Raw genomic sequence first — 21838 nt, 5'->3', positions numbered from 1 at the left:
TAATTTTCTTTCCTTCACTGCACAGTTTCATCCTATTTTGTCTCAAGTTACTAGCAGCCCTGGACCATGCTTTCCACAACAGGAAAAGTGAAGTAACTCCTTACCCCCTTCAGCGTAGTGTAGACTGGCACTGTGACATTTCTGTAGATGAGATAGGTAAATGGCCCAGAAGTTGAACACGAGAAATTGGAAACTGGGAAAATTCAGAGAGAAAGCAAGAGAGCAAATAATACAAACCAGTGAAAAAAAGGAGGTTTTAATGGAGAAGCACATGGAGGACTGCCATCCTGGACAGTCTGGCTTCAGAAAGGCCAGGAGACGTGTTATTAATTCCATACAATTCCCAGTGAGAGCTGCAATGTTCCCTCCACTTAGCCTGTAAGACACCTTACCCACCCTGTGCTCCCCTTGGTACACTGGCAATCTGGTGTACCCTTGTCCAAACAGATAAAAGCCGTAACAGGCAAAGGTAATGGTTAATCAGAAGACTAAAAACAGGCCACAGACATGCAGAGGCAGAAGACTGGCGGCAAAACTGATGGAGGAGATAATGGAATCCCTGAAGATGTCCCTGAATGTAGAGGCACAAACAGCCCAGCACCAACCACCCCCAAAATCAGGTATCTTCTCCTCCCTTCCTTTATTGAGGCTATCTATGAGGTCAAATTTACTTTGAAAACAGGCAAGGAAATGAAGAAACGTGAACAGCCAGAAGCTCAGGTCCCACACTGTCACCATGAACTCCCTCTAAGGATGGATCTAGTCTAGAACTTACAGCAGCTGGAAGTATCATTCACCATGGCCACTTCAGACAGCCTCATGCCAGACTTGGCCACAGCATAGATTCGGCTCTCCTGAAACATTAATACCATGAACAACAATGATCAGGCAAAAATGTAATTCTTACAGACAGAAATGCCCATGTCGCAGAATCACACCACAGTCACTCCTTTGGGTAGGAAGAAGGGCTCTCTAAGAAAAATAGCTGAATTCCACTGTATGTTGTGTGAATGACCATTAATGGACGTGTGTAACTCTGTGTGAATTCCCAGCTACAGGTATGACATCCACACAATGGACACCTACATGTAATTGTCAATAAATTACTATATCACAGCTTGGAAAGAGATGGGTTTTTTTCCAAATTATAAACAATACAAGAATCAAGAACAGCCCTAAACCAGGACAATTCATTGAGTCATCAGCTGTAAAGGATGCCCATTTTGTAATAAGGGAATGAAAGAAATGCCTGGAATGATCTCAATAAGCCTGTGTCTCGGTTACAACAACATACAGAACTTTCAGTTCAAAGGATCTCCAAGTGCTTCATGAATTGATAAAAATTCCAGAGGAGGAACCCAACTCTGTATCTAGATGCAGAGTTACGACTTAGACATCAACCAGTGCGAAATGGATAAACCCCAAAGCTAGGAAACCTCTAGGTGCTCCTTAAAGCATACAACCAAAACTCATTATGAAATAACACACATAATACATATATATGAAAGTACCTAAGATTGCAAAGTCAAGTACACCAAAAAATTTATAAGACATAGGAATTAACAATGAGTGCTTGACTTCACTGTTTCAATAAATCACTTGTTTGCTCCTGCCTTTAAAAAAGCAAATGAAAAGAGAATTGTCTCTTTTGATGCTACATTGATTTCCACCAGGTTTGTCAGTTTGGCCTGTTTAGGAACCTGGTTGATGGAGTCCCTTGGGAGTCAGTCCTAATGGACAAAGAATCCAGAAAGACTCAACATTCTTCAAGAAGGAAATCCTTAAGGTGCAGGAGCAGGTCATCTCCATGTGTTGGAAGATGAGACAGTGAGGAAGACCAGCCTGTCTGATCAGAGAGCTTTGGCTGAACTCAAAGTTTATCACCTTTGGAAAAAGGGACAGGTGACTCAGGAGGGCTACAAACATACCAAGAAGTTATGCAGAGAAAAAATTAGGAGGACCAAAGCCCAATTAGACCTTCACCTGGCTACTGCAGTAAAAGCCAAAAAAAGACTTTTATAAACACATGAGAAACAAAGAGAATCTCCATCCTTCATTGGATATGAGTGGGAAACAGTGACAAAGGATGAGGAAAAGGCAGGGGTACTCAATGCCTTCTTTGCCTCAGTTTTTGATGGCAAAACTAGTTGCTCTCCAAGTACCCAGCCCTCTGAGCTGGAAGACATGGAAGGGGCAGCAGAATTGATGCCATGATGATTTTTTTGCCTTTTCTTTTATACCCCTTTTATGTACCTTTTTATAGCTTTTGTATTCTTAAGTGTTTTTTACCTGACACTCTTAGACTTATTTGTCAAGCTAGGAGACTAAACATCTTAGAAGCCTTGTAGTTAGGGATCAGATGCCCCAGAGACCAAGGTCCTCTCCAGAACACATTTCGTAAACTGAGATAAGACCATCCAGGGGGAATGTTCCTTGGGGAGGGGGGCTCACTCGAGCCTCTCACTGGGGAATTTTTTATAGATATGCTAATTAGTAAAACCTATAATGTTATACCCGATGGATTGTGGGGGTGCATTTTGGTGCATTTGACCTGGACGTAGTGCACCTAAGGATCCTTAAAATAAGTACCAAGATAAAGTCCCTTTTTCCCTTCTAACCATGTTTGATTCTTGATTTTAAGACCAGGAAAAGGCACCAGAATGAAGCCCCCATAAGCCAAGGGGAAATGCCCAGTGACCTGCTTGGCCACTTAGACACACACAAGTCTGCAGGGCCAGGTGGGATCCACCCGAGGGCACTGAGGGAGCTGTTGGAAGAGCTCACTGAGCCACTGCCCATCAGCTACCTGCAGCCCTGGTCAGCCAGGGAGGTCCCAGGTGACAGGAACCTGGCAAATGTGACACCATCTACAAGGGCCAGAGCAGGATCTGGACAGCTACAGGCCTGTCATCCTGACCTTGGTGCTGGGGAAGGTCATGGAGCAGACCATCCTGAGTGTCATCACACAGCACATGCAGGACAACCAGGGGATCGGGCCCAGACAGCATGGGTTTGTGAAAAGCAGGTCCTGCTTGACCAACCTGATCTCTTTTCTATGACAAGTGTCCTGTCCACCTTCTCAGTGATGAGGAGAAGGCTGCTTTTTCCAATCTAAACAATTCTAGGACTAACAAACAATTCATCTATCTGACCTCAAAAGTAACTGTAAGAAAAAACAACAGGATATGTATATTCACTTTACCATAGTTTTTCACAAAATTCTCCTAATAGCAGGGGCATACAATGAGATAGGAATGCTGAGATCTAATCCATGTATCTATTCTAGTATCCACAGCTTTTTCTCACTCTGGTCTGGTCCACTGCATTTATGACTCATTTTTCTATCTTACATGACAACAGAACTAAGGATTAACTTTTGATGACCCATATAATGATAAACCACAATGCAGCACATTTTGCCTTTCATTTTTATTCCTATGGTTCTTGAGTACTATTTTTTCAATGCATTTTTTTCCCCTTATAAAGAGAGAAAAAAGAAAAAAAATTGTCAACGGAGCCAGCATGCCCCATGATCTGGAACTGTCCAACTTGGTGGCTCAGGAATGTAACCTGTGATACCCAAAGGTATCAATTCCTTGTGATCAAGAAGTGTTGTAACCTAACTACCAGGCACAAAGATAAGCAGCACTTCTCACACTGTTGTCCTTGCATTTCTTACCCATGATGGGAATCGGTGCAGCGGTGGTGTGGGAGGTTTACCTCCCAGGTCAAGTGTGCCAGCCTCCGAACTCACAGCTTCTCTTTGCTCTGCAGGTAAGTGGTACATTCCCTCACACGTTCCAGCTTCTCCCCTCAGCAGGGCACATTCTGTCTCCATCTTCTCCATCACTCCATCATCATCAATGTCTGTCTCCTCCACATGCCCACAGGTGACTGGAGGGTCTGTTATGGGCTGGAAAGTGTTAGTCTCTAAGTGCATTACACGATGGAAAGAATTAGCCCCTGACTGTGGTTGGCTGCGATGTCTCTTGGCTAGTTGGATACTGTCTCTTGGTGGATTGGGTGTTCGTATTTTTGGAAAGGTCATACTACTCCCAAGGCTGCATTCCTTCCCTGGACAGAAGGAATGTGCTGTAACAGCTGATGTTGACACAACCAGAGGTGGCTCAGCAGCCTGGAGACGGCCCTCAAGCATGCTCATTATTTCTCCTGAGGAAGAGGAGTCCAGCCGGTGGGAGTGGAATCTGGCACTCAGATCATCAGAGAAGTGGGTGCCATCCAAACCCACTTGTTGCAAGGTGCTCACAGCACTATGGTTTCCTTCCAAAGAGGATTGGAAGGTCAAAGCCTCAAGAATTCTTGTGGTCTCTGCTGGAGGGTCCAGTGATATGGGATCAGAGCACCCTAAACCATGTTCAGAACTTATGGTTGGAAATAAATTTTGCTCTGTGGAGAGATTCCAGCTTGATGGGTCAGACATGAGCTTCAGCATGCTCTGGGAAAGCAGAGATTTATCCTCTCCATTCTCAGTAAAGGTGTCATTGGCAAGGACTATGTTTGCTGAAGAGAGGACATGTTTGGTAGGTCCTGTCTGACACACCTCTCTGAAACCAGGTGCAAGGAGCACAGGTTTCTGGTCTATCTTCTCAGCAAAAGAGGCCTGCGATGCTCGGGGCTTCAGGGAATCAGAGCTCCAAAGAGATTCAAAGGGAGGAATGCTGGTCATATCTACAAGGAAGGAGAACATATGGTTAAGGCATTCAAATACTTTAATGTCTTCAATGTTGCTTCCTAGTGTACATTCAGCTGTATTTCAATAGCACCCCGGCCTGTTTAGGACTATACGGAATGGAAAGAAGATGGCTGGACACAGTTGTAACTAAAGTGCTTACATTTATTACTGGAAATAGCACAGAAGAGATGAATAGGAAATGATTAATCACTCTTCCTGACAAAAGTGAAATTAAAGGGTGCCTAATGAAATTAGGCAGAGCATTTGAAATTTACAGGAGGAAGGTTTTTTTCCCAGACAAAAAAAGAAACAGAACGCTGCAGATAGGCCAGAAAAAGTAATGTATCAGTAGTACAGGAGTTCTGGCTTATGGACTTCCTAAACTACTGAGAGCAGAAGCTGGAAGGATATATGGAGAGAAGGATAGCTTTACTTGCAATATTTTGTATGATCTTCCCCGGAACGTGAGCAGCCAACCAGGAGATGGGATATCGGCCTAGGCAAGCTTTCAGTCTAATGCAATATAGGAGTTTTTACTCTTACCTATAAAATTATGCCTCCTCTCATAAAACAGGAGAAGGAAGTGCACCTATCCACACAACACTTTGTCAGATACATCCAAGTGGCCAGAACACTGCTTAGCATGGCTTTTGGCTTTAGTGGACCTACAGTGATTAAGTCATCAAATAAGTTGGTATGATTCCATCCATTCCCAGGGGCTAGATGAGACTTCCAGCAAAGGTATGGAGACCTTCTTAACCATCACAGCAATCAGCGAGTTTAGTCCCTTTTCAAGAATTTCCCTACAGCTTTTTGTTATCCTTTTGTGCTATCTGACCCACACAGTGCTTACGTCACAAAGTTTTATAATAGTAACTTACATGGTCTTGCTGTAAAATCTTCCTCTTTTTGGTTCTTTCCCTGACCTTTCAGTTGCTATGTCAGATGATGACATAATAGATCCTAGATTGCCTCCATTGTCCTTTGTCTACTTAGTACCTACTCTTCTTAATTACTATACTTTCTTCTTTTCCATAATTATTAGATTTAAATATTATCCCAGTTCTACAAATTCCACCAAATAGCACCTTTAGAATATGAGAAAGTGGGGGTAAAACTTGGAATGGCAGAGGATATTTGATTAACCTTGGCATTCATATTTATTTCAGCCTGACTGAAAAAGAAACAAATCATTAGATGCTTTGAAAATTGCAAAATATGGGTGAGCGTGACTCTGCTCAGCTATTGTTGAAAATTCTGCCTGAACATCAAACTCTATGGGTGTTCTTAACCACCCATGGGATTTACAAGGAAATAGAAACAAACTGAAGACACAAAGTTACAGACAGAAGAGCAAACAGCAGAATAAATTACTGCTGACAGTGGAGAGGATGAAACCTGCTCTTGGAAACAGCTGAGAAAAAGACAATCGTGAGAGCATGACCTTGGCACTTGAGTCACAAGGAACTGAATGTTAGCAAAGCTAACACATAACACTGGCACACACAAATCCTGGCACGTATTTTCCCCTGACCCTAAGGTAAATCATTAGTGTAGAGTGAAAAGAGCCCATTCATTTTAAATACTATTGGTATTTTTGCAGCTTCCTAGATGTGACAGGAAATTAAGAAGACGCAGCTGTTACTCTTAGCATAGCAAGCAAGGAGAGATTTGTCTCTCTGCAAAGGCCTCTGACTTCAGCCTGGCATAGTGAGACTAGTGAGGGATAAGAGGAGAGGACAGTGCTGTTTACTGCCCAGAGAGCTGGGATCCAGGGAACACTTAATACCAGATTATTAACGCAGCTTACCAGGCATTCTCTTTCTGTGAACAGTCAGAGCCAGGGGGGATGAGAAAAACCCAGTCATAAAGCATTTCACTAGAAATGTGGTGGGATTTAGAAGGAATTTTGCCCTATTCCCTTGCTGTGGAGTAATAGGAATGCCAGAAAGACTTCTGCAGGAAAGAAATACCCCCTGCCCATGTACCCAGCGAAGTTCTGGAAAGTAGCTCGTCTTACTGTGACCAAACCAAGCTTATTAAAATAAAAATTAAAAAAAGAGAGAGAATTTCTTCTTCAAAGTATGTTACAAAGAAAGATGCTGAATTCAAGCCTGGAGACCAAAGTTTTCCATCTAGTCACCAAAGAACAGCAAAAACCCAAAACACCATAAGCAGCTTCCAACCCAAGCTGATAGCACAGAAGAACCTAGCTTCTAAAAGCAGACCAAACAGCTGCTGCCTTGGTTCATTGAGTTATTCAGCTCACATGCCAGCAGAGGTTCTGTGGGGATGAGAATAATTCACACGTGGAGGTACACTGAAATACATCAGGGACTTCTGCCCTGCAGCACTGAAGTGAATGGAGAGTTCTACTGTGTATTTCAATGAATGCTTTTAACTCAGGAGCTCAGTGGCTTATTTTAATGGCAAATGCAGATTCTAAGAAAAAAAGGCATCTATACTCAATTGTTGGTGGGAAAACAATTAAGAGTTAAGGCAGGTAGCATGTTATTCCCATCTTAAAAACGGACCCACTAAGGAACAGAGCAACAGAAAACTCTACTGCTTGCTATCACAAGTTTTAATTTCTGACAAAGTTAAGAATATAATGCCAACCCATGAATGCCAATTCCCACTCTTGTGGTGGTTACTGGGCTGCAGTGCCAGTTGAACACATTTACCTTGCAATGTATCCTGAAGAGCTTCAATTTGCTCCATCAGTCTCCGATTACAGGTTTTCAGGTGGTAATTTTCTAGCTCAAGCTATGAAACAAGAATAATAAAAACTGAAAAATAATGTCAAGCTGGTGTACATGTGATCCACTACACAGAACATGCCTTCATCTTTATTATTTTCAAATATCTTAACAAGGGAAAAAAAGATGGGTGAGTCTACCAGTCACCTCAAAAGCCTTCTAATCAGCAGCATCACTAGAAAACCCACTTAAAATATTTTTCTGTGCTTTCTCAAACAGCCACTGTGTGAACTACTGGCACTTCTCAAATATGTCTTTAACCTGGAATAAAAGACCAGACAGCCCACTCCCAGCTGAAAACTACTACAGCATCTTTAAAACTGCACGCTGACCCGCTGCTATCTTTGTTTTTCTAGAAGGTAGGCCCAGACAGAGCCACAAATCCACAGGATAGAAAGAACAGAGAGGTCAGAGACAAGAAAACAAAGGACATGTTTGTGTAACAGGTGCTCTGTCAAACTGCACCCAGAGAAAAGAGGAAGAGGTAAAAGTAAGCTAGGTGAAAGCCACTTGTGACTAGTCAATGTTCAGAAACTGCCTTTGGGCACTGGCGACTTCACAGGCATTTACAGTTTGCCCAATAAAGTAAACAGCCCTCAGTAAGACTGATGACCCCAGCCCTACAAGTGAGTACATGTAGGGCCAAACAAGCAGAGTGCCTCTGTGGCAGATTGACTGTCCCCAGACTATTGTCCTACATAGGAACCCCCTGGGAGTGCAGCCACTGCACTTACTCACAAGCCTTGAAACCTGGCAGCAAGCTAGAGACTTACCTCCCTGAGCTTAAATGTTACCCACTCTTTGATCTTGGCAGCTTTCTCTTGAACAATTTTGGCTTCCTCAGTCCTCAGCTGTTTCTGTGCCAAAAAACCAAACCCAACATTAGATGCATTAGGAGAGCACAACTAACAGCTCTCAGTGAGTTACTGCATCAGGAGTGACTGAAACACTGAAGCTCCCATTCCAGACTAAGATTTAAGACTGCTACTTGGACACTATTATTCAGCTGGCCTCTGAAAAAAATAAAGCTCTAAGTCGCCTTACATGGTCCCTAGAGTTAAATTCAGAGATTTGTTTCAAGAGTTTGTTGTGGAATGGCAAAATCCAGGTCAGGTAACAATTGGCCACCTACCACAATTTGAGTACAGTCCGCAATGTTTTCTGTTTCATGTGGTTTTGCAATGTTGCTGTTTGCTTTTGAGCACCTGTAGTGTTCCCCCAGCCTACACACACACCATTGGCCAAAGGTGATAAGAATTAAGCAGTGCCTACAACTGATTCATAAAACATCAATCATTCCAAACAAAAGGGATTCAGTTGCTGTAAGTAGAAGTGCAGGGCACAAACTTTCAAGGTGTACAAGATGCAAATACCAACAACGTATTTAACACACACACACACACACACACACACACACACAATATTCTCACTGAGAAAGTAAATTTAAAAAAAGCTCCACAATTAGATCTTGAAAGACACTAAGACCTGCTAGGAGGATTTCAGATGCTATAAGTTGTATGTTTACATATCCATTAGAACAGGTTCTAGTCCACACAAAGGTGTTATGGCAATGCTGTTGATTTGCACAATGACTCTTGTTTCCTCAAGTATCTGCTTGGGTAATATTGCTACAGCATTTTTGCAGCTGTGTTTTCTCAGCTGTGTTTTTAACTTTTCTGGAAATTTCCTTTGAAAGATGCTGAATTAATACTATAATCACCCAAAACTTTCTGTTTTATCTTCTGTGTGGCTTCATCAGAAGCAACATCACTGAAAACTCTCCTATCTGCATAATGATTTAAACAACTGCATGAAGAAATCAGTTTCAGGAGCAAGGGAGGGAGGGGAGAGAGGAGGAATATATGCTCCATGGCACATCAGCCCTGGTTTCTCCAATTAAGGGGCAAAGATAATACCTTCTGGTAGTAGTTGGTGGTTTCCCTGTTACATTGTTTTTTCTGAAGTAAACAAATACAAGTAATTATGATAATAAAAATATCAGTCCTTTCCCCCACTTTAATTTTTCACACTGATAAATACCATATAAATGCAGAGTACACTGCACAAAATTCCCCACATTTTCACATCACTTTTAATCACCACATGCTATTTATCACTACAATTGCACATTTAAAGGCTCTTATTCACATATGTTCGCTGACTTTAAAATAGACCCTAGTAACATTATAGGCAGCAGGAACATTTGTAGTTGAGCATAATGAAATAACAGCAATCAAATCTGATGCTTTAAGAAGAAGACTTATTTAGCTTTTTTTTCCTTTTATATGACTGTGTGTGTTCCTAATCACCGGGTCTCAACCTTTGCAGGAGTTAGACTACTAGATGTGCCTACAGGTCTGAAATGATCTGGCACAAATAGTAGATCTACCATCTCTGAAAATCCATCAGATGGGAATTGGCTTTGAATCTCTAATGACCTGGACTTGTCTTGGAACAGGGTTCAAGATGCAAAAGATTCATATTACTACACTATATGGTGAAGTGCAATGCCAAAATTTTATTTAGGGTTCTAAAGTAGAATAGTGACACGATGACAGCATAGTCACCAAGCTTAGTAAGCCCTGCCTCTAAGAAGAACCAATTCACTCAGGCACTGCAGCCATAGATGCAGTTATTGAGCTTTAAGATCCAAAAGCAGTTAGAGATTCTTTGTGTCCCACACTACTGTGTGGTCCAGACACGACCTCAGTGTTCTCTTAATAATGCTCTGAATTCCATGGCTCTTCCCATCCCAGTGAGAACAAATAGGATGCCTTACAGGGACCCTTAGTAACCTAGCTCTGCCACCATCTCATCCCAGTCTGAAACTAAAACAGTGACTCTCATAAAGAGTGTTTCTTGTCTGGAATTACCAAGCTTTGGCTTTCATTTCTAGAAACTCATTTTGCCTCTTGTTGCTGGAACAAGATTTCTACTAACAGTTCTTGAAATAGGTCACAATTAGTTCAGTGTAATTCAAATGGCCGAGTATTTTTTTTTTTGTAAAATTCTACTGCTGTTTAAAAGTTATTTACTTAGCAACACATAAAAATACCTCATTCCTCATGTTATAAAAACTACATGGCAAGGCCTTTACTAGAACTGAAATACAAGCCCTGCTGTATGTAGCATCCTCCTTCCACCAACTGAAAATGGAAGAGACTAAGAACTATCCATGCTGGGAAACAGCTGCTCGTTTATAATGACATCTGACAAGAGATGATCTATGCTAAAGGACTGCTGAAGACTGGGAAAAGACCCTTCCCAAGAAGCAGCATGAACTGAGTCAGAGATGGGCTACACAATGGCTCTGCAAAGCAATCTATACGCCAAAAAGCCAGAGAAAGACCCTGACCAGACTGTAGCATTACAATGTAGGGTCTCAGAACTAACATAAGGAAGCCCATTAAGCTCACTGACTGATCTCCAGTAATGAAGAGACATGGGCTGTCAAAGCTGAGTGGATGTTTTATCTGAAAAAGAAAGAGAGGATCTTGTACTGAGCTGGGCATCATCTTACAGCTGATCTGGAGGCAACTGAGAGACTAACACGTAATGAGACATAATCTGTATATTTGAACTATACATTACAGAATTCCTCTAACTCATGAAACCTACAGGCCTCCCTGTAGAAAATATCCCACCTGTTTTGCTAGCTGTGTCTCCAATTTGTTGATGAGATCCTCCTTTCCTCGCATTGTGCACATCAGTTCCTGGTATTTCCTGTGCAGGGTGCTGTCAGATTCACCAGTCTTCATGTCAGCTAGTTTTATCTTCTCTTCCATAACTCTGACCTGTAATGGTAATCAGAAGGAAATTGAAAAAAATCAAAACACAACAAAACAAACTAATGCAAATTAAGGAGCTGCTTGTGTAGTGGTAAGAGAATAAAAATAAATGAGAATATTTGTGGATTTCTTATTTTTCAAGTCAGGGAAGGAAAAATAAAACATAAAAAACTACAATACCCTTCAGGTCACACTTAGTTTATATCGACATTTGTGAAAGGAACATTGTCCATTCATTTGTAATGCTGAAGCAATGACAGATGCAAACTGAACCATGAATAGATAAACACATCATGGATTGCGAGATATTACAATCAAATTACTAATCAAAGACATCATACAGGCACCTAGTCTCTATACATGTATGAACAAGGTACATCACACCTTCCTCCTTTGCAATATCACAGCCAGTTTTTTACCTCATTCACTACCAAACCACAAACCCCTGGCCATTTACTTCAGATTAAGATTTCTATAGCAAAATCTATTATGGAGGTCCTTCTTCCTCCTATCCCCAGATTAAGACAGTGCTTTAGCAACTCCTGTCTTTCTGCCAAGTCTTTTCTCCAGACCTGCTATGGAGTTACAATGTTAGATACTTCAGAAGATTTGCCTGTCTTTGAGCTCCTGCCAGTGCCAACACTTCTTCATCTCAGCAAGAGAAAGATCACTGTAGTGCTCCTTCACTACAGACAAAGTTTCAATGCGCTAAAATCTAGTAGCTACTGAAGCATTTCAGGTTTTTAGCAAATTTTTAAAACCTCTTTGCTTTCTTCAAAACCTTTGTCTCTCAATAATGCCACTCCATTTTACCATTACCTCATTCTATTACAATGGATTATAATACTTCATTTCTAAAGATTAATGGAATCCCCTCAATTTAACTCAAATGTACTAATTGCAGCATTTGAAGATGGGAAAATCTCTGGTTCCAACACATCTCAAAGAAGCTAAATCTGCAAAGAAACCAACTCCAAATACCATAAATTTAGCATGAATTTAGAACCAGAAAGACAGAATGCAGGCAGCAATCTGAGCACTTCACAAAGTCTGTGCAAGACTGTTAGTCATGCTCTGTTGAGCAGCCTACACTTCATACTTGCAGAAGCTGTGTTTTGTCCTCCTGTCTGCCTGTATTAGGCAGAGAAGCAAATTGCCTTTTCCTCATACTGAATCAGAAAGGTAAGCGCCCAACATCCGAGCCAGAAAACTAAGCCTGCTGAGTCGGATGTGTTTTCATTAGAGTTTAGGGTGATTATAGTAAAAAGAAATGGCCCCTCCTTTCTGTCTGATGCCCAAATGCTGACTCTGTACTAGAGGCTCAGTGAGGGGACTGCAAACATGTGATTTCCTTAATTGAGGTTGGCAGCTACAGGGAGTCCATTGAGTTAACAAATCCAACCCCCCAGACTCCTGGAGAGAAAGATAACAAGGGATTTTGCACTTGATGTGAAGCCCTCTCATTTGTTGGCTGCCTCTCATTCATGGTGAATGTACTCATTAGTGGAAGGGAATGGTCCTACTCTTGTACTGTCACTTCTTCAGGCTGTCAGGGAGCAATGTAGCATTTCTCTAGGAACACTTATCTCTGGATGTGGATAAGACTGCTGGAAAGGCAAACATTGAGGGTTGCTAGTCTTTAGGACCTGCCAGCATATGGCTACAGAACTGCTGGTGGCAGATGAGTGAAGGCAACCCTCATTTCTGCTGGTGGCAGGTGAGTGAAGGCAACCCTAATTTCTGCTACACCTTCCCAGCCAAGTTCTCCCTTTCTTGCCCATTCTTGGACCTGGATTTGACTTGTTCTCCATCTTGTCCCTTGCTGTCATTGCATCTTATCATATCCTGGGCACTCTGCTCTTGAGCCTTGTCATTGAAACCTTCTTCACTGGCCAGTTGCAATAACTGTATTTCCTGCTGGTGCTGTCACAGCTGTCACTTTTGCCTGTATTGTGTTACCTTTGCCTGTCTTGGTTGGGTATAGACTTACTGATACCACTCCCAAGAACAACTGTTTTTCTTCACTGGTAGTTGCTGGTCTAGCATAGAAACCAAAAGCATGGTGTCAACATATAGCTTCTCTCCTAGAATTAAGCTGGTCAGTAAAAAATCTTGATGTCAGTATCAAGCTGGCATGGAATAATATTTTCTGCAGACAGAATACCTTTCCAGGTACTCCAAGTTCTTGATTCCCAGGTGATATGTCTCCCAGTGCTTATAACACTGCTTATTCACTCCTTCCCTTCTGAAATCATCTTTGACAGTCATTCTTGGCTATGTGGCTTTTATTTCTGCCCTTCAACCCCTGACTTAGTGCTCAGTCCTGCAGCTCTTGTCCAGCTGGAGGGAGCTGACTCACTTCAAGCTTTCCCTTCATCAGTGATCTGCAGTGATACAAGAGCTCAGACCACCTGGCCCTTCTTGGCTCTTTTGTTTCTATAATACTCCTCAGAGTGCAGAATGTCTGCTTCCCAAAGGTACATTATTCTCTATAGCCTGTTCACAAGCTGGTCTGCCTCTCTCCCCTTCTCCATTACTCAAGAAGCACAGAAGGACTAGTTTAGACAATATGCCTAATTTTTAGACGATTACAGTAATAGACAATGAATCCAGCTCTTACTGTTTTTCTCCATGGGCTCCTGAGCCAGAGCAGTAATAACTAAGAAGTCCAAAACATGTGATAAGGGTGTGTCTGAAAAACCTACTTCTTTCACAGAACCTTCTCTACTTGTAGACAAGTCCTCACCAGTACTCTTAAGTATTTGTTTCCTGAGGACCTGCCAAGCAGCCCTATCTTTGTGATTTAATCCTGAGGTACAACATTCCCTTCTTTTTCCCCAACGAAGCATGCCTATCATGGACAAAGGGGTAAAGGCTGTGAAGCTGACAGGAAGGTATAAGGTGCTGGTTTTCATTTAGGGTTCAACATACTCAGGCACCTGTTCACAGCAAAGGCTCAAAGACTGGGAAGTAGACCAGAAAATCCATCCACCATTGTAAATCAGTGTTTCCCTAGCAGGGCATAGCACTGCAGATTGCTGTCAGTATGCTAGACTGGAAGGAATTTAGAGTGAGTTAACTGCTGGACTTGTACCAGAGCCACCATAAAAGAATCTCTTACCTGTTTCTCTGCATCCTCAGCTCTTTGCTCTGCTTCTATCACTCTCTGTTCCAATTCCTGCATCTTCAGAAACAGAAAAGAAAGAAGAGGGGGAAAGAAGGAAAACAAATTAACATCACCTGGAAATTCACATTTTACTCAGGACTTGTGCAAGCCTACAGATTTTTGGCATATTTTGAGTTAACTGGCCAGCTTTGACCAGGAAAAAAAAAAGCCTTTGACCTTTTGCAGTCTTCTGCCCTACTTTGAATATACCGGAACCATTTTCTCATTAGTGAGCTTCATCATTCATTACATGGGTCAAAGGAACAGTGCCAAAGCCTTGACCTCATCTCTACGATTTACACACCATGGGCTGTCCCTGCAAGGAGTCTGTCCACAGTGCACCATTCTTCCCTGATCTTATTTCATGTAGGATTCATTCACAATGGTAAAAAAAATGAATATATCTTGGAAAGCTCACAGCAGGCTCTCTATGATGCCACATTATAACCAGTGAATACTTTGCTTTGGCTTCAAAAGCATCACAGACTCATAACTGACAAGATTAACAATGATCTTAATTTTCCTATGATTCTTTTCATTTTGAAGACCTTTGCAAACTGACAATTTTGTGATTTGACATCTGAGCATTGCTGCTATTGAAGTCAAAGGACACTGAATAGAATTTTATCCTGTGTTTATAAGTCTCTTCATTCTCATTAAATGCAGAGGTACCTGTGGTTCTTCTAATAATTTACCACTAGAGCCCATTTTTGGGGGGAAGGTGGTTGGTTTGGGGTTTTTTTTTGGTGTTTTCTGCTTGGTTTTAGTTTTAATTTTTCTTTAAATAGCAACCTAGTATCTCATTTGATGTTTGCCAAGGTCATCTTCCACCTGGCCTACTTCAATGGGTCTCAGATTTAAGCCCATTAATACAAAGTCAGTGACACTAAGTTTCACCCACCAAGTTGCAAAATTTGAGGAATGCTTCATGGAGTTTCCAGCACTTACTTATGTTTTACTATGGAAAGAATGACATAGAAGAATCTTCAGAAGATTAAAAGAATCATGCTTAAAGACGGAAAACTATAAAGGGAACTGGGCTCCTTTGGTCTCCAATGCATTTTGTGGTTCTTGATAAAGCACTGGAGCCAAGTGTTCAGGTTGGTCACTAACAGGACCAAACCAATATTTCTGAAAATGGGACTTATTCCTCTTGGGCTGATCACCCAGAATGGATGTGGCAGCATTCCCCTGTTTCCATTTGCCTTCCTTCATATGGCAACAAGACAACTCTTCTTTCCATACATGCTCACTGACACAAGAGCAGACTGACCCCTATCAACAAACATGTTGAAAGGTACATACACGTAGACACCTAAGTAGTCACGTAACTAAAAAAGCAATGTCATAAATTAAAACCATGAAGATCAAAACCTGCTACATTTAGCATGATACCTCTCTGATTTGCTTTTTCAGTGGAACAATCAAATACATCAGTCTCTGTAACTTAATATCCAAATCAAGGATGCTTCTTTGGCAGAGGAACAGAGAGATGCCACAGAAGACTGCACTCAGACAAAGCTGCTCTGACCAAAGAGTCTTAGAGGAGACTGAGCCTAAGGCAATCTAACGTCAACAGCTGTGTTACACGAGTATGTGTCCCTCCAGCACAGTGATGTACCCATGCATTTATCTATTAGTCTCTGCACAGTCATCACCCCAGACAGGTAGCAGCAAAACAGATTGGCAAAAGAGAGATGTTAAGAATAATTACTGTGGTGACACAATATGCTTTGGGAAACAAAGAGTGTTTAAGACAGTAGCTTCAGAATCAACGGTTTCTCCTAGTTGTCTGATTAATTGACAGGGTTTACATTCACAGCACAGATGAAATTCTGGGCCTTTTTACCAAGCTATCCTCTTAAACAAATAATTCAATTCTCCACAAAGATCATGAAACACTCAGGTTATTTTAAGAAGACAGCACTGCTCTGACTGAAAACCTCCTTGTTGTCCCAGCAGTTGCTTTGCATTGCTAGCAGTTATGGATCTTGATGAGGACAGAGAATCTAACTTGGGACCATTCGTGATCCCAAAAAGTTATGAAACTTGTGCAAGTAGGGTGACATGGCTAAGTTCCAGCCAAATCAATTACTTTTGTCACCCTAATTCGCTCTGTAGCCTTAAATGAACTTGTACTTTTCTTAATTTCCTGTCCTACATTGTTGGGTTGTCCTACTATGAACTGTTAAATAACTGCTGTGTTCCTCATGTACATGAAATCATTATTTCACTCATCCCCAGTGTCAGCACTCTCACTGGAGCACAATCAGATTTAATACATACATGCTTGTATGGCTCTTTCAAATCCCTCAATGAATTAATAATAATGCTTGGTATTTACATGGGTCCTTTCATTCAAAATGCTTTATAATTTGACAAATGCTACTAAGCAATGTGACCCAGGTCACATAAAAAACTTCATAACCAAGCCAAATGCACGGAACTCTTCTTTCAAACACTAGCCCAGACAGCTTGTATGGGAGAAACAGGACTAGTTGAATAGCCATGCTTACATGAGACAAAAGAGCCTTTTTCCAAATGTTCATTGTTTACTGAAGTAAGACAGAAGCAGGTTAAGTTACCCAGACGGCCCTTCTAAGAGATGCAAAAGATCCTCCCATCAGCCATTCACCCAGACTTTCCCTCTCCCGATGGCTCAGAAGAGGCTACATAAAATGGAGTGAAAAGACGTTCCTTACACCTCTCAGCTTCATTTTCCTCCTGGCTGTTCTGTTCCAGATCTCACTCCTAACCAGGTCAACTTGCTGCCAAGGCAACGGCCTGCTATGCCACTCACCAACAAAGGAGTATCCCTTTTCCTTGTGTGTGTACAAGAAAGTCAGGGTGAAAAGAACTGCCTGTTTCCAAAGCGATCCCTGCTAATGCCCACAAGGTAGGACTCAGGGGTCTCATGCCCTGTGGGGTCCAGCAGAATGGCAGAGCTTTGTCTGGGAGACCAGGGGCTAAGGCTCTTCTGCCATGCCATCCCCCAGCCAGGCTCTGGGCAGCTTGGGCAGCTCTGTTTGATAGCTGAGACCAGGCTATCAGCGTGGAAGTTCACACTATGTGAACTAGGGCACTGGCAGTTAAACCTCTGGGTTTTAAATTCCTCATGCTCTGAACAGCGATCTAGATTATTCAATCTAAGCGGATTTAAAAAATCTGAAGTATTTAAACTGTTAGAGCACATTGTACTACGAATGCCAGGCATGAGTGGTTAGGTTTTTTGTGAGCTAAAATAGTAAAAACTGTCTTGAAATCATAAAATTAGTTACAAAGAATAATTTAAGATGAGGGGGATCAGGTTTTCAAGCTCTTCAATCAGTCACCTCCAGACCTAAGACAACCTAGCTGGTGAGCAAGTATCACACCCTTGTTAACATTGTTCTTCACTTTCACCACCTAAAACCACTTAAAAAAAAAAAATTTCCTGTTGCTGCAAACCATATTGGAAGGATCTCAGGACAATGCTTACCACAGGTTGGCACACAGCTTCAAACTGTGCAGACTTCACATTTTTCCAAAATGATCTCCCCTCACTGCCACAAAAAACCTTTTTTGAAATGCAGGACTCTCCAGTAAGTCTGAATCTCTTCATTCTCATAATGAGGGAAAAAACTTAAAAATCACAGTTGTTATAAAATCTATGATAAAAATCCCTGAAATTGCCATCACTAGACATAAATCAAGCACCTCCTTCAGTTCTGCATCACTACCCACCTGAGGGTGAGAAGGATGCAGCGCAGGCAGGAACCCCTGTTGCCATGACTGCTGGGGTGTCCTGCAGTGACTGAGGAGGAGAGAAGGAGGGTCTCTGAGCAAGCCATTACAGACCAGTTGGGAACCTAAGGCCCAGAACACTTCCCAAGAGGAGTGTTCAGCATGAGCACTGTGTGTCTGAGTCCACCAGCAGCAGGAGAGCCTGCTGGAGCTGCCCCACAGTCCCTGCTGAGGCTCTCCCCTTCCCACATGACATTCAGAGTTGGGAATTGCAAGCCTGTTAGCTCTTTGACCCTTCAAGTAAAGCTACAACAGCACTGTACAAGTAGTTACAGAATAACCTGATCACTGAACCAAGCTACTCCTTAACCTTAACAAAGGGAACATCGCTTTGACTAAAAGGCTGGAGAAATGGCAGCCAAGCCCCTGAAGCAGATGAAAATTTAATTCTCTGCCATGACCCACAAACTTCCCTAAAGAGATAGCCAAAATATATCTGGCAAGTCTGTTCTCCAACAAGGAAGTCTGGTAGGTGGGTATGTCTCGTGTGGGTAGTAAGGAAGTTTCTCAAGGCAGAAATTAATAAAGCACAAAAACTCCTATTTCATAATGCAGCAAACTTAAAAGTACTGCATATGAGTACTGGTTGTCTTTACCAGACCTGTTCCACATCTACACGATTTTTTTAATGTGCCCTTATCTAAATGGACTTTACAACCACTTTCAATGTTTTTCAACATAAGTCATCACTAAGGTTCACCTCAGAAGCTAATTTGAAGAGATGAAGAAGCTGCTTAAAACTACACAATTCCTTAAAATATGAAGGGTGGAAAAAATGTCTCATGCAGTACATGGCAATAGTGAAAATATAATTACAGTGAAAGGAAGGATGAAAATTACTCCACTCTCAAGTAGCTGTCATCTGGATGTTTTTACATCCAAAACCAACAAACAAGAATATACACATAGAAGTTACATAATACAAAATGGATTAAAAGTGAGTTTAGAATATATCTGTCATTAGGTATAGTAAACTGCAGTCAGCTGTACAGATTTCAACTTCATTAGTAAAACTGTGACAGAAAGAAACTATTCTCACTTTCCTACAGTAATTGAGTATCTGAGCAATCTTGGACTGGAGTGTGATAATGTAAGACACACTCTGAAAAAAAGAAGGATCCCCACAGCAACCTACAAACTTGGACTTTATACAAATGTAGGGAAAAAGCTTTAATTCGAATTGAAAACCAACCAGTTAAGGTAAAGAAAAACCACAAAAAATTCACTCCATGACAAAAACAAGCAAAAATCTAAAAGTCCAATAAAATCCTCAAATCTTTGCCAGTCCTCTCCTCTAGGATGCAAACAAATTCACTGAGGGCACTTGAAGGAGATTAGTAGGAGATGTCTCTAAAACCACAGATCCCATGCAAGTTTCTAACATCCAGATCTCAAAGTATCTGGCCTTGCTCTTCAGTAACCCCAGGATGTTTTGACTGGATATGAAGTGTTATTCTAACACTATGGCAATACACATATCCCTGCCTGGGCTTTCAACATTATAGCATAATTTGCACTCCTATAAGCTTTTCTGTTGCCAGCCAAGTCCTCATCCTGCTGTTCTTAACCAAAACATCCATCTTTGCTCTGAAGTTGTCTCAGTCACTTTAGATATCCAGAATCTTGCTGGTACAGTGTTTTCCACTAGAGTCCAAATACTTGGTGATTTTGCAGTAAACAAGGCTAATTCTTATTATGCCACTTTACACCACTGTGACAGGCACATCTCTGCATCTCAACTGATAAGCAGAGAGCAAAGCTGTACTTAATCAAATCCTCACTGCAAGTAACAGATCTATTGGATATCTCAGTGTTTACAGATTTTTTGCTTTTGTGTCGTAACTCATTGCAAAGTAAAAGAAGTCACCACTGCCTCACCTTCTCAGCTAACAGCTCTCGGATCTTGCTTGCCTGCAAGCGGAATTTGAAGAGCTGGGACTCCAACACAAGGCATCGCTTTTGCCAGTCCATACAGCTGCCATTCTCCACTGTGAGTTCTGCCATTGTGAAGTTAATCATCCATTTAGGATGTCGTCCGAGGTGCTCTAAAAATCCTACAGAATCGAAGGGAAAAAAAAGTATATATTTTAGAAGGACAAACTTATTACCCCTGTGCCTAGTTCTCCTTGGTCCATCTTACAGAACTGGTATCAAAGGCCATTTCTTCTCCAAGCAGAAGATTAAGTGGTACTACCCTGAGTCACTGATATTGCCCTCTGCCAGAGGTCACCCTTAATGGATAAACGTTTACCTTTAGATGAGTAAATAATTTGCTAATGCATTATACCGTATATTCCAGAAACAACCTCACTGCCACCCGCACAGTCTTGCTCAGCTTCTACCCAGAGATTAGGAGTATTTTTTATCCCTGCCTCCTTTGTTCCAGTATGGCTGTAAACTCTCAAGTCTCTAAAACCTCCTGCTTCAGATATCACACACACATTTTCATCTTGTGTCTTATCTCATAAAGACTGTATTAAGATGATGTGATGTATTAAGCAACTGTTCCCAATCCCTAACTACTTGACACAGTCAGTTGACAATAAGAGTGGAAGTGCCCCCGTATCTAAACAATTGCCCTGTTAAAACAAAGAGAATCCATCCAGGAATAAGTTAGGGCTAAAGACAAAACATGCTGCTCTACTGAGGTCCTTGCAGACATCAAGAGATATACACAACTCCAGAAACTGGAAAAAGCTGTAGTTTTTGAAGATCTTTTATTTTCCTACTCAGTAACTGTTTAGACATTTCAGATAATTTGTGCTTATTGTAAAAGCCATGAAAAATCTAGGTAATAAGTGTTCTTAACCAAATTCAGGTATTTGTGAAATAAAAGGTCAACTCAGTGTGTGTAGTTCAGCAGCCAGCTGTATTATCAAACAACAAAAAATGTTTACCAAGTCAGAACAGCTATTAGCTCAGCTTCATCAGAACAACTAAATCCTGCCTTGTTAAAGGAACTTCTCACCAGCTCACAGGCAAACTCGCAAGTCCCAAACAGTGACAGGTCAAGGAACAGTCCAAGACTTCCAAGAGAGCAACAAAGTCACTCAGCCTCATTGCCCTTACACCTGCCTTTCTCTGCAGAGAGGAAAAGTTTAAGATGTCCCTCCAGCTGTACCCACTTGTCAGGATACCTGGTTCATGTTTTGCATGTAAAACTTGAGATTCAAATTACCATGAGTATACATAATAGTGTGAGTATACATAACACAGCAAGCCACTCAATCCAGCTGTATGTCTGATGTTGCAAGTTAAGGACCAACATATTATACCCCTTGGCTACAAACATTACCTGTGAGTTATTTTTATGTTCAGGTTGCTTTGTTCAGTAATAGAAAGTTTCCCAGACAGCAAGTTGCCTACTTTTCCAAAGAGTTGTGAAAACTATTCCAGAAGGTAGGTTTAAGTAAAACAAAGCAAAGGTACACTCCTGTGCAGTAATGCAGCACTGAAAACACTCAACAGTAGGAAAGAAGACTACAGTTTTACAAGCAGCACACTTACAGCTCTACAGAAATAGAGGCCATCCTTTTCCACAGCCCATCCAGCACACTGAGCTAATCTCTAGCCCTAACTCCTTGCCAGGCACTTAACCAGGTTACCTTTGGTACACTTCTCAACACCACAGTGTTTCCCTGTAAGGTAG

At 41.6% G+C, this 21838-nt stretch overlaps 1 protein-coding gene across 5 annotated transcripts in view; it reads right to left on the bottom strand.

The window, feature by feature from the left end:
* PLEKHH1 (pleckstrin homology, MyTH4 and FERM domain containing H1) overlaps positions 1-21838 on the bottom strand; it is a 73511-nt gene that overhangs the window by 24459 nt on the left and 27214 nt on the right. For 3 of the 5 annotated variants that reach the window (XM_069017632.1, XM_069017631.1, XM_069017629.1), the window contains 8 exons: positions 20068-20243; positions 14362-14424; positions 11097-11246; positions 8226-8309; positions 7378-7459; positions 3680-4689; positions 776-854; positions 105-193 (listed from right to left, as the gene is read on the bottom strand). In XM_069017632.1, coding sequence (XP_068873733.1) covers positions 105-193; positions 776-854; positions 3680-4689; positions 7378-7459; positions 8226-8309; positions 11097-11246; positions 14362-14424; positions 20068-20208 — 1698 coding nt within the window. In that variant the 5' untranslated portion in view covers positions 20209-20243. Of the gene's footprint in view, positions 1-104; positions 194-775; positions 855-3679; positions 4690-7377; positions 7460-8225; positions 8310-11096; positions 11247-14361; positions 14425-20067; positions 20244-20329; positions 20398-21838 lie in introns of those variants that run through there. The other 2 variants (XM_069017633.1, XM_069017630.1) reach the window with 2 other exon arrangements.

Source organism: Aphelocoma coerulescens, chromosome 5 (genome assembly GCF_041296385.1).
Source record: "Aphelocoma coerulescens isolate FSJ_1873_10779 chromosome 5, UR_Acoe_1.0, whole genome shotgun sequence".
Taxonomy (NCBI): Eukaryota; Metazoa; Chordata; class Aves; order Passeriformes; family Corvidae; genus Aphelocoma; species Aphelocoma coerulescens.
Note: the sequence above shows the minus strand (reverse complement) of the source record. Positions and strands in the feature narration are given on the sequence as shown.